The sequence below is a fragment of the Asparagus officinalis genome, chromosome 4 (assembly GCF_001876935.1).
Source record: "Asparagus officinalis chromosome 4, Aspof.V1, whole genome shotgun sequence".
Classification (NCBI taxonomy): Eukaryota; Viridiplantae; Streptophyta; class Magnoliopsida; order Asparagales; family Asparagaceae; genus Asparagus; species Asparagus officinalis.
This window is the reverse complement of record NC_033797.1, coordinates 49218501-49231197: the sequence shown is the minus strand read 5'-3', so window position 1 is coordinate 49231197 and position 12697 is coordinate 49218501. Positions and strand designations below refer to the sequence as shown.

At 38.3% G+C, this 12697-nt stretch overlaps 1 protein-coding gene across 1 annotated transcript; it reads right to left on the bottom strand.

Moving 5' to 3' along the window:
• Positions 983–7462, bottom strand: LOC109837411 (heterogeneous nuclear ribonucleoprotein Q-like). The gene is made up of 11 exons (XM_020405646.1): positions 6716–7462; positions 5829–5918; positions 5508–5750; positions 5186–5410; positions 3484–3598; positions 3207–3377; positions 2937–3130; positions 2764–2854; positions 2599–2648; positions 2441–2509; positions 983–2304 (listed from the first exon to the last, which is right to left on the bottom strand). The coding sequence occupies exons 1-10, from the start codon at positions 7142–7144 to the stop codon at positions 2444–2446; spliced, it is 1674 nt and encodes a 557-aa protein (XP_020261235.1). The 5' UTR covers positions 7145–7462; the 3' UTR covers positions 983–2304; positions 2441–2443.

The window sequence follows — 12697 nt, the reverse complement described above, 5'->3', positions numbered from 1 at the left end:
AAACATTTATAATATCAAACTTCACTCCACAAAATTTTAATATAGAGATTAATCCGCGAGAAGAAATAAAACGACAATGTAAAGTAGAAAAACAATAATGTAAAACTAAAGGAAGAAATGGTTATCACATCTATCAACAACAAAACTATAAATATCATAGCAACAATTACTGATAACCTAAGATGTATGGTTACCTATACAGGTACATGTGTGGATACAGGTACGGGACACAGAAAATTTGTAAAACATAGGGTACGGGGTTACGACTAACACACATGCGCTGAAATAATAGCTTTGAGTTAGATAGGCAAATGACCCCTTGAAATTGCAGTTCTTAAATGAATATGGACTGAAACAAACCCAACGTTTGTTCAACAAGTTTCAAAAGTGGACGTGTAGTATATATGTCGAGCGTCCATGAAGTGTATGGCAAGCGTTTTAAATTAAAACATGTATTGTATAATTGAGTACGTGTCTGAATAAATGCATGCATAAAATTAAGGACTGTCCATGAAGTGTAGAGGTACGGGACATGTTGCATACAGGTGCATCTTCATGATTGAAGTACCCACGCAACATAGCTTGTAACAGACTCAATGATTTAGTACCAAGTTACTAAAAGCGTACCCACCGTACACTAAGTTACCTAAAAATGTTACACAAATAAGTTGCAATAATCTTATAACAGAAACATGTCAACCATACATTAGCACCTAAAAGCGCAAAACACTTCTAGTGTTATTCACCTGCATACCAAATAATCTTGAAAATCCTCAATTAGCTAACTTGTGTTTGACGTCATTGGAGAAAGTCAATAAAATCTATCTTGCAAGAAATAAGATTAAATCACCGTATTTCAATTTTGAACATTTTTAGCAGTTCTGAGCGCAATAATCGACGTAACTCACCTTGTCATTTAACATCACAAATAAAAGAGCAAGGAGCAGATGATCTTAACATGGCTACTTAAGTGAGGTGGTCCAATAAGGCAACAGAAGTTTATTCATCATGAGAGTATAGGACAATCAACTACAGGGGTAAACCACAAAATGTACATTATCAAAAATCCACAAAAGCCCATGATATAGCGCTCCACACTACTTGAAGTGATCTCTGTATCCTGTTGATTTCATTGTCATTATCGAAAAGTTACTGATTCAAGCTTGACCTCAGAAAAGAATGCATTCATTTTAGACCAATATTCAAGATCATCTGTATATACATTTTGTAAGAGGATTCAGAATTATCTTCTCAGAATGAATAGATAACTCACACTGCATCAGGACCTACCTAACATCAGACAAGTTTCAAAAGCAGCATGAAACTCAATCAGCACATTCAAACTACAGAGGCGGTATTTTACACCAAATACTCACATTTAAGAACCATACCAGCATTAAATAAATTATTTGGTAACAACATTGGAAGTCATACCCATCACTCTTCTGATCCTTTGGCTTTAACGACAGCCTTGATTGGCAAAATGTAAATTCATCTTACATAAGCTTTAAGATTATTAGTTTCTAACAACTGCATGAGAAGCTTTCTATTTACAGATTTCAACTTCACTTCCGCCATTTGATAACTCAAATTCACACATCTTGAGAAGAACAAATACCACATCCATGCTATCGAGAAAATTTATTTTTCTAAAAGCAAAAGATCAATTCTATCAAAAGTCATCTAGCACTCCTGCAAAGCATTAAAGATCATCTCTTGACCAAACATCAATGCTATCAATCTGATATGTCAAGTATATAATGCATCAGTAATCCCTTTTTCACTTAAGACCACAAGTTAGTAGCCATGATCCATTTTCAAACAAGGTTCAGCAAAGCAAAGCATATTTTCATAACCCATATGTGCTTCGAAATGTTCATCAGACTCTATTATTTATTGAGCACCATCATATTCAGCAATATAATATCTTCAAAGTCATCAAGAAACCCATCGTACCTTTTAGTTTTTAGGGCATTGAAGATCAACAATCACCAAAACCAGGAATACTAACAAACAGAAGCACAGATCTATCTCCAAGCTGACTTCAAGAGTCCATAATTCTTCCCTTTACTTAAATATAGACTGCAAATTCCTATTTTGTCTATCATAGAAAAGGCTAATAGCCACATCTTGCATACAAATAATAAGCCTATAGCTAAGTTACCCAATAGCATGTAACCAAATACCACACTCCAAAGCTAGGAAAAAGTTCATGATGATAACCAATTTAAGATGATGAGTAAAAGGACGAGGAAATTTTTCTTCCCAAAAGCAAGCCTTTTCTCCTGCAACATTGCATCATGCCTGCAGATTTACCACCAAGTAACAAAACAATTTTAAAATGAGAATATTCCATATAAGGTGTCTAAAGCTAAATTTTAAGGCAACCAATTGACTGAAAATCGACATCTTGGCGTAGTTAAGAACTGATTTAACATACCATCTAATAATAGTATCCACTCCCAGAGGGTTCGCCGCCATAAAGAGACGAGTATGTGCTACCACCATACTGCAACGTGCAAAATCATGAAACAGAGGACACAGAGAAAAGAACAGGATAAAAAACTTGAATTTAATAAGTATCCATCAGACACTCACATCTGAGCCGTAATAATCATTAGAATAGAGACCAGTCATCCCCAGAGAATCTACAGACGAAAAAGCTATTTTAGGGGGATGCTTGGACAAAATGCTAATGCTAAATCTAATAAAGAGTGAAAATGTTAGATAAATGAACCAAGGTGGAACGGAAATATTCTAAACCTCGGTAACGAGCTCTGCCAATCATAGGATCAGGGTGATCATAACGAGGACGCATTCTGCTCCCAGGCTCCCAGTAACCAGGATCATGCTCCTAGAGGACAACAAAGTGGTGTTATATTTTATTATGCAGCACATAAATGCATGAAATGATCATAAAATAGAACATTACTCACCATCATTGAAAATGGTCGTTTGATGCCCTGCCCACCACCACCATAAAAGTAAGGATCTTCAGCAATGTGCCTGGGACCAAAAGGTCCGCCAAAATCTTGTTCTGGAGGAAATGGCTGCCTCTGAATAGGGAAAGCTCTCCCGCGTCCTCTATCAAAACCTCCACGTCTTGCTGATGTAGGGATTCTTCTACCGCCTGTTAACAGCAAATCAACACAAAACTATGCAAACAAATTGAGAAGAGAAGTTTCTTTAAGATAGTGTGTAGCTACCTCGAGCCCCAAAAGGTCTCCAACCACCACGAAAGTCAGAATATGAGTCATCAAAATCTGCATCTGCCACAAATGGAAATCGACCACGACCACGGCCACGTGGAATGAAGCCTCTCCCACCCTGAAAACCTGCCCTGTGGGAGGGAAACCTGCCCCTACCAAATCCTCTACCTGCCAATATGAATGAGAATAACAAGAAAAAAATAAAAAAGATGAAAAAAATCACTAGATGTACCACAAGTATGAACTTGTCACCTCTTGGGCGAACTATACTTACCAAACCTTGGATAGCCTCCAAATCCAGAATGTCCAATACGAAACCCGCCGCTCATTCCACCTTTCACAGCTTGAGTTTTGGGCAATGGATTAGCAAGTCTGGCTCTGGCTTTCGTCTGAAAGAATGCAACGGGTGATTAAAAAGTAGAAAAACTAAACTTGAGGAAAACCCAAAAAAAACCTTATGCAAATTCAATTGCTTTTCCCAGAAGACGGATCCAGAAGTATGAAATCATACAAACAAAATCCTCAAAAATGCCCAGAGAACGGGGAGTCTACAAATCACAGCCATCATATTATGTCTATCTTATGTTCTAAGACTTTTCTCGTTAGCCACACCGTTTAATACATCTTTGAAATACTATCAGCAATACTGAAAAAATATGCAGAGCAGTAGTTGTTAATGGGCCAAGCAAAAGGGTATTAGTAGATGTCAGATATGTCAATTCTATAACTAGGGATATGTTCACAGAAATCCATGAAGACAGAAGACCAAAGGCAAAGACAAAGATATATCCATTTACAATTTAAATATTATTTTCAAAAACAAGAAAGGTGAGAAGAAACCCAACGAAGATAAAAAGTGCAAGCTGCAAAGTAAAATAGGAACAACCATGTGCAATATTTTTTGAGAGATTTCTGAATAAAGTTTTTTTTTAATTTTGGTTCCAGCGTAAAAAAGTATGGAAGTGTCCATAACCACTACAGACACAACAATCTATAATTCCCTGTGTGCACTGAGGAGCATATAATACAAGTATTAGATTAAATGAGTGTTCAATAACGAGAAATGAACATTAAATACTCAACCAACTAACAGAAAAATGATCCTGATTCTACAAAAATATGCAACCTTTTAATCCAACATGAAGTAAAAGAATAATAATGAAAATTCAATTAAAATATATCAAATTATGATAGGATAAGGTTTACAAGACTCTGAATGGTCGTAGAAGTTGAAGAGAGATGAAATTGTAACAATTACGAATGTTTGGAATGTTAGATTGCTCGTTGGGTGATATCCAATACAATTGGAACTAAAGAAAATTCGTTCACTCTTTTTTGCTCCGTTTATTTTTAAATTCTTTGCAAGTTTCAATAGGTTTCCTCAGAAACATTAAAACTATCAAAGCACATATGAAGATAGTCAACTGGACACAACTGTGTATCAGTATAAACTTGATGAAACCAAATAATATGTGCAGTTTCGGATCAATCCTCATTGAAACCGGATAAAACCTCCAGACCTATGTTCCTAACTAAAAATGCATTTAACTTGATGAGCGACTGGGAGTCTAGAACACAATACGCGCAAGCTAACTCCACCATGTGAATGACATGACACATATAAAAGACACTGAAAAGCTTCTGATATGGATAAAATCACTCTCATGGTAAACATAAGAACTAGTCTTTTTCTGTTTCCAACCACCTAAGTCTTTGACTTGATTCTGGTGATTAATTATATACCATCCAGCATTAGGATAAATAAGGTTCGAAAAGTTGGATAGATATCATTACCAGATAAACTGAAAACAAGTGGATATGATGACACTATACCATTAAAGAGCGAAAACCGATAATGTAACAGCATTAGAAGAAAATATCAGAAGAAAATATCAGCAAGTATGCTTAACCACATAGAAACAAGAAATGGGTAATAACTAAAAAGGTATAATTAGGCAGAAAGGTGCAAAAATTGCCTTTGATTTCCCATCATCTCCCAACTCTGTGTCATTCACAGCTTCAATACAAGCAAGAGCTGCTTCACGAGTAGTGAAGTTGACAAACCCAAAATCCTTCCTTTTTGCAGTCGACATGTTGCGTGCAAGCACAACACGCTCAATCTCCCCATAACTTTTGAACTGCTCCTTCACTCGATCTTCATCCCAATATTGGGGCAACCCATCGACAAAAACTGACTTGACCTGCATCAATGACAAACAAAATAACTAATAAAGCTATACTATCAAACCAGAATAACAGAAGGAGAGGGGTGATTGATTAAAATCAACGCATTCCTACCTGAGCCATAACTTCTGGGTCTGGTTCACGTAATGGTTCGGCAAAAGCCACTTTCGCGGTCCTATCAGGATGACCAAAAATAACATCTGGCTTCTGGAGCCTCTTGAAGGCGACCGTAGCATCAGCATGGCAAGGGAATTCGAGAAAAGCAAAACCACGACTCAAACCCTCATTCTGAGTGTCTGGAACTAAAGTAATGCTCACAACAGTATCTATGTCGTAATCTTTTAGCTTCCGCTTGATCTGAAATCACACAAAATATATGTTAGAAAATACCAACTCCAACACAAATTCACTGTGTTTAGGTTAGGAGATGATTACAGCTTCTTTTGTCCATGTATTGCAGATATTGCCTAAGAAGAGTGTGTCATTGTCCTCACTAGGAGCAATACCACAGCGTTTGCCTCGTATCTGAGAACGAAATACAACTTCCAGTTTAACAATCTAATAAAATAAATATAATACACACAGAGAGAGAGATAATGTGAACTAGAAGCAATAATGGAAGCCATGATCCTGTAATCATGGTATTTATTCACAACAAGTTGTAATAAAAGTAGATAGTTTAAGTCGTAAAGATTTACCGGCTTCCATATAGTCCAAAATCCAAATTGTCACACAATAAGATACCAAGTGGTAAAACAAAGTAAGTGAAGTCGTACTAAATGAGCTCAGATGATTAAAATCATGGCATAATAATAGATCACAGAGCATGAACTTTCATCAATTAATGGTTTGCTTCTAACCTCTTCCACACTTTTTGGTCAGCTCTCAAGCAAATTCTATCAGCACAAAAGAATTGACTACAATTTCATGAATCTATGCCAAATTTTCATGATCAATTGCTAAATGATCTATATGTGAAAGACACTATGTTATACTTCTAGGATATGCAAACTTATAGGACATGCAATCATCCTATCACATCTCACAGCTATCATTAAAGTCCATCAAAATGCACCCAGCAAAGAAGCATGAATCTAGACCAATACAGAGCTAGAAAAAAAAAATGTCTAAATTTTTTACAAATTACAAGCAATAATCAGTACCCTAAAACAACTGCTGGTCCCAACTCCCAAAACCCTAATGAATAAAGCTTATCTTTTTCTATGGGCAAGAAAGAGTAAAGTAGAAGGACATAAATTAAAACAAAACATCTAGAAATATGCCCCTACAACTAAATAACTAGGAACTAAGTTGTATCTCACCGTAGGGTTCTTCAAGTCAGAGAGAGCCTTAGCCGCCTGCTCCTTTGTTGCATACTTGACAAAAGCAAACCCCTTATTCTTATTGGTCACGAAATCCTTCAGGATCCGCACTTCAACCACCTCCCCAACCTTCTCGAATTCCTTCTTCACATCCTCCTCGGTGGCATCCCTATCCAATCCCCCAACAAATATCTCCCGCTCTTTCTTGATCTTTCTTGCCTTTGCCATGTCAGAAATCTCCATCTCCACGTCAACTTCAACCCCTGCATCTTCTTGAGCCTGATCTTCATCTTGATGCTCAACTTCTAACTCCTCTCCTTCTGCTACTTCTTCCCCTTCTCTAATCTCACCTGCCAGCTCTTCATTGCCGGGATCCGCAGAACCCCCCTGCTCTGCAGCAGGAGCAGGAGCTGGAGCACCTTCCTCCATTGGTTCCTCTTCTGGATCTTCTTCTTGGTTGACATCATTAGTTTCTGGGGCTTCTTCCTCTACACTGGAGCCAGCGTCGGGTTTTGTCTCTACTGCCTCTTCTTTCTTCTCTTCCTCTTCTTCAACCTCCTCTTCTTTCTCTTCGGTTTTTCCTTCAGGTTGTACAACTGAAGGAGATTCTACTTGAATTTGATCCACTTTCGAGGAATTACTCTTCTTAGCAGCAGCTGCTGCTGCTTTGGCAGCCAAAGGCGACTTCTTTGCACCGGGCCTCTTCTCGAGGGCGCTTTTGCGGGCTTCTTGCTACCTCCGCTGAACTCGGCGGTGCGCACTACAGTCTCATACCGCTTCAACTGTTGCGATCGACACAGTAAGCTCAAACACCTCAGGGGCATTGCAAGATTGGTAATTGGGTTTGTTTTTTTTTAAAAAGAAAATTTGCTTTTTGACCTTGCAGGCTCGGGAATTTGGAGTGGCGAAACTGGGGGAGTCGGAGCGCTCTTTGAAGGCGGATTAGCTTACCCTTGGTCGCCTCTCGTGGGCTTTGGGTGTGGATTTGGAGTGCGGTTGTCATGGTGTTTTTTCGATCGGCCCGAGGCGGGCGGCGGCTGCTTTCTTTTGTGGTGCCGTTCTCTTCGCGGGCCCAGATTTGGGTGTAGTGGGGGTTCTCGTCCTCATGATTCACGAACTCGAAGAAACCCTAACAGTATCAAACGAAAGAGAGAGCAGAGTTCGAGAGAGAGATTGATCGAACCTGAAAATTTTCTTTTTCGAGAGATGAGGGACGAAAAGAATGGAAATTTTCTTTTTCGAGAGAACGAAGTGTTTCTGCCCCGCTTTGGGTGCGTTATTAGGGTTAAGATGTTACGCGGCTTAAATGCGCATCAAAAGCGTTTTTTTAATCAATTAGGACGATCGTCCAGATTACCTGCTGCCAGATGCGATACGGCCGCTTTGTTCGGCATGGAGGGAGGGGGGGGGGCGGGGGGGGTTAAGGGCGGAGTAAGGAGAAGCGGAAGGTAAAGGCACATGCTGTACATAATTGCGTCGGGGATACTTTAGATAATTAACTTCCTCATCATAGTTTAGCTTAGTTTAGCTTATAGCTTAGTTTAGCTTATGGGTTGTTTGGTAGGCTGCAACTAAAGGCTTTGCAACTAGAGTTGCATGCAACTGGGCTATTTTAGGCCAGTTGCAGTTGCGTTGCAGTTACAACTGGTTGGTTCACTGCAACTAACATGTTACGGTTGCAACTAGAGTTGCAAATTGGGCCTCACTTATAGTATTTGAGTTGCAGCAAAATCGGTTGCAGTTCACACTTGCAAGACAAAAGCCTTTTAAGTTGCAACCGCAGTTGCAAACTTACCCATCCCCAACCTCAAACCTCCCGACTCTCTCAGTTCCCCTTTTCATTCTCTCTCTCACGAGCATCCACTTCTAAATCGAATCTCAACTTTTTCACAGAGAATTAATATCAAAATCGTACCTTGGGTCTCCCGTGCTTCGCGTTTCAGATCGGATCTCGAAGATTTCTGTTGGAGAAGACTTGGCCTCTGCGAGATTCATTCTCTATAGCTAAGGAATCAATAGATTTTGGCTGGATTTGAAGTAGATCTCTATAAATTTGAGGGAAAACTTGGGTCTGAGCATCAATTGTAAAACCCCAAAAATTTGAATATTATGTAAATAATAATAATAATAATGTTATATGGGAAAAATATAATATATTTTGATATTTGAGTATGATAGGAATTGATTTTAGATCAATTCAATGTATATTTGTGAATATGAGTGCAAATGCACAAAACATGAACAAAGAAAAATCTGGAAAAATGACCAGTTAAGAATTTATATAATTTACACACCGATGAAGTTTGAATATAAAAAACTCAAAAGACCAAAATTGTAGAACTCTTCAACAGATTTTCAACAAATCTTAAATCATCTCATTCCAAGGTCGGATGAGAAAGTTACAGCCAAAATACCGAATGTTATTTTCCTAATCAGACTAGGTTTCCTGGTTCGGATCAAACGGATTTATTTCGGGTTTGCGCATATGTGTGTGTGTGTGTGTGTGTGTGTGTTTTCATGAAAATTGTCATCTTTTCATCAGAGTTTCAAACTCTAGCAGCCCCTCTGTTGGACCCTAGAGGGGAGGTGATTAGGGTCTTAAGGCTAATAAAAATGCAATAAAAATTGAGACAAGCAACAAACCACAAAATGAACAACAGTAGAAATAGAGATAGAGTTAGGAATCGTTATCCTTGTGACGCGCGATGTGTTAACGAGGTTCGGTCCGCTGACCTACGTCTCCGCTCCCCACTCTCGAGGAGAAATCCACTACACAACCCGGTTTGGAAGCCGGAACTTCTTCTACACAACGATCTCCTCACGATCTCACAACTACACAGTTGATCTCTACTAGATCATACTCCTACACAATTGATCTTCACAAGATCAAGCTCTCAAACAGTAGCAATGGTGTAAAAGCTCTCTCTTTACAAGTCCCTATGGCAAAGAGAAAGATTAAACTGAAGCTGTGATGTGAACTTGAGAAAACACAGAAAACAGGTTTTGAAAATTTTGGCTCTCAGTAAACAAAATCTCTGGTTTTTCAAAAGCTTAGGGACTCTTGAGGAAGAAGGAGTGTATGAGTTTAAATAGGAGAAACCAGCTGTTTAAACCACGGTCGACCGCGACGGTCGACCGTGAAAGTTTCTGCTGCCCACTGACGAATGAACTCAAGCGCGGTCGACCGTGGCGGTCGACCGCTAACTGATACATACAGAAACACTGTTTTTGACTTCCTTAAAAAATATGTAAAATATTCATTTGACTTCTACAAATTGTGAAACTTTGTAAAATGTTTTTAACACTAAAAACAAATTGTTTGGAAAAAGAATTTTGCGAATAGGTCCTCATACTTATGAAAAATAGTATTTTGTGAAAACGCTCAAAACTATAAGTATGAAAACGTGTGTGTGATATCTCAATAGCTTCAATTTAAATCTAAACTACTTGCCTACATTAGCACTAGAGAGAAAATAAAAACTAGCTAATATCCTCATGTAGAATACAATTCTTTGAGTCTTGATATAGCTTGAGTTGGATGAAGCTTCTTATTGCATTTTGTGTTCTTGAATGAACGTTGCTTCATCACTATGCCTCCTCCTCCTTTGGATATCATCGTTGTAGTACATATTCCATCCAATCCTCCATACATGGCACTAACAAGCTTAATATACGTATTCACTACATTTTTACTCAACAAGCCATTAGTACCGATAATGGTGGTTGTTAAACATTATCAAAATATAAGGGCTAACAATCTCCCCATTTTTTTATGATGACAACCAACCATTATATAAGAGCAAAATAAATATGGCTTATAGATAGAAACTCCCCCGCTCTATGAGCTCCCCTTACTATGTCCACAAATGAGGAGATTTCTCTCCCCTTTGTCACCATCAAAATGGAGTAAAAAAAGTAAACAAAAGTGCATGTGGAATGCAACTAAACAAGCAAGCAAATAGAACTTTCACATAGTGCATAAGACCAAACCATTTCTTATGCGGCAAAAATCATCTTCACCAAGAGGCTTGGTAAATATATCTGCTAATTGAGATTTTGTGTCAACAAACACAAGGGATACATCTTGTCTCTCTACATGGTCGCGTAAGAAATGATGGCGCACATCAATATGCTTGGTTCTAGAATGCAAAACCAAAATTTTTGAAATATTAATAGCACTAGTGTTATCACAAAATATTTTTATATTTTAAAAATTCAAATTATAGTCAACTAAGCTTTGTTTCATCCACAAAACTTGGGCACAACATAAGCCGACGACAATATATTCCGCTTTTGTAGTGGACAATGTAATACAATTTTGTTTCTTGGAAGCTCAAGAAACAAGAGAATTTCCCAAGAATTGGCATGTTCCACTCGTACTCTTGCGATCTACCTTACATCTGGCAAAGTCGGCATCACAAAAACCATATAAATCAAAAGAGGTGCTTTTTGGATAAAATAAACCAAGATCAATAGTTCCATGCACATATTTAATAATTCTCTTAACGGTAATCAAATGAGATGCTTTAGGAGAAGCTTGAAAACGTGCACATGCACACACACTAAACATGATATCGGGTCTACTAGTGATGAGATAAAAAGACTACCTATCATATCTCGGTATAGTTTTTGGTCTACATCCTCACCATTATCATCCGCATCAAGCTTAACACTTGTACTCATGGGAGTTTGTGCATGTTTAGAATTCTCTAAATTGAATTTTTTTCACCAATTCTCTAGCATACTTGCTTTGAGAAATGAATATCTCATCCTTAGTTTGCTTGACTTGGAGCCCGAGAAAGAATATGAGCTCTAATACCAATTGTTGGACCCTAGAGGGGGGTGATTAGGGTCTTAAGGCTAATAAAAGTGCAATAAAAATTGAGACAAGCAACAAACCACAAAATGAACAGCAGTAGAAATAGAGATAGAGTAAGGAATCGTTATCCTTGTGACACGCGATGTGTTAACGAGGTTCGGTCCGGTAACCTACCTCCTCGATCCCCACTCTCGAGGAGAAATCCACTACACAACCCGGTTTGAAAGCCGGAACTTCTTCTATACAATAATCTCCTCACGATCTCACAACTACACAGTTGATCTCCACTAGATCATACTCCCACACAATTGATCTTCACAAGATCAAGCTCTCAAACAGTAGCAATGGTGTAAAAGCTCTCTCTTTACAAGTCCCTATGACAAAGAGAAAGTTTAAACAGAAGCTGTGATGTGAACTTGAGAAAACACAGAAAACAGGTTTTGAAAATTTTGGCTCTCAGTAAACAAAATCTCTGGTTTTTCAAAAGCTTAGGGACTCTTGAGGAAGAAGGAGTGTATGAGTTTAAATAGGAGAAACTAGCTGTTTTAACCCATACCCTAATCCCCCAAATCCAGGAAAATAATCGACGCTGAGATTGTGTACAATCGGCGCTGAGAATTGTACCAGAAGATCGTTGAATTAAGCGGCGGTCGACCGTGCTATTTTCGCGGTCGACCGCGAGACAGCTCAGAAGCTGAGAAAAGGTCCAGAGACTTCTGCGGTCGACCATGGCGGTCGACCGTGGAAATCTCAAGCTCACGGTCGATCGCGGCGGTCGACCGTGAAAGTTTCTGTGTAAAATATTCATTTGACTTCTACAAATTGTGAAACTTTGTAAAATGTTTTTAACACTAAAAACAAATTGTTTGGAAAAAGAATTTTGCGAATAGGTCCTCATACTTATGAAAAATAGTATTTTGTGAAAACGCTCAAAACTATAAGTATGAAAACGTGTGTGTGATATCTCAATAGCTTCAATTTAAATCTAAACTACTTGCCTACATTAGCACTAGAGAGAAAATAAAAACTAGCTAATATCCTCATGTAGAATACAATTCTTTGAGTCTTGATATAGCTTGAGTTGGATGAAGCTTCTTATCGCATTTTGTGTTCTTGAATGAACGTTGCTTCATCACTATGCCTCCTCCTCCTTTGGATATCAT

What these genes read in the sequence shown, in the direction of transcription:
- LOC109837411 (XM_020405646.1), bottom strand. Translation starts at nt 7,144, where the DNA reads ATGGAGGAAGGTGCTCCAGCTCCTGCTCCTGCTGCAGAGCAGGGGGGT. An exon ending in TGGAGGCTATCCAAGGTTTG is followed by an intron (nt 3,378 to 3,483) that starts GTAAGTATAGTT and finishes TCATATTGGCAG; the next exon opens with GTAGAGGATTTGGTAGGGGC. An exon ending in AACGACCATTTTCAATGATG is followed by an intron (nt 2,855 to 2,936) that starts GTGAGTAATGTT and finishes GTTGTCCTCTAG; the next exon opens with GAGCATGATCCTGGTTACTG.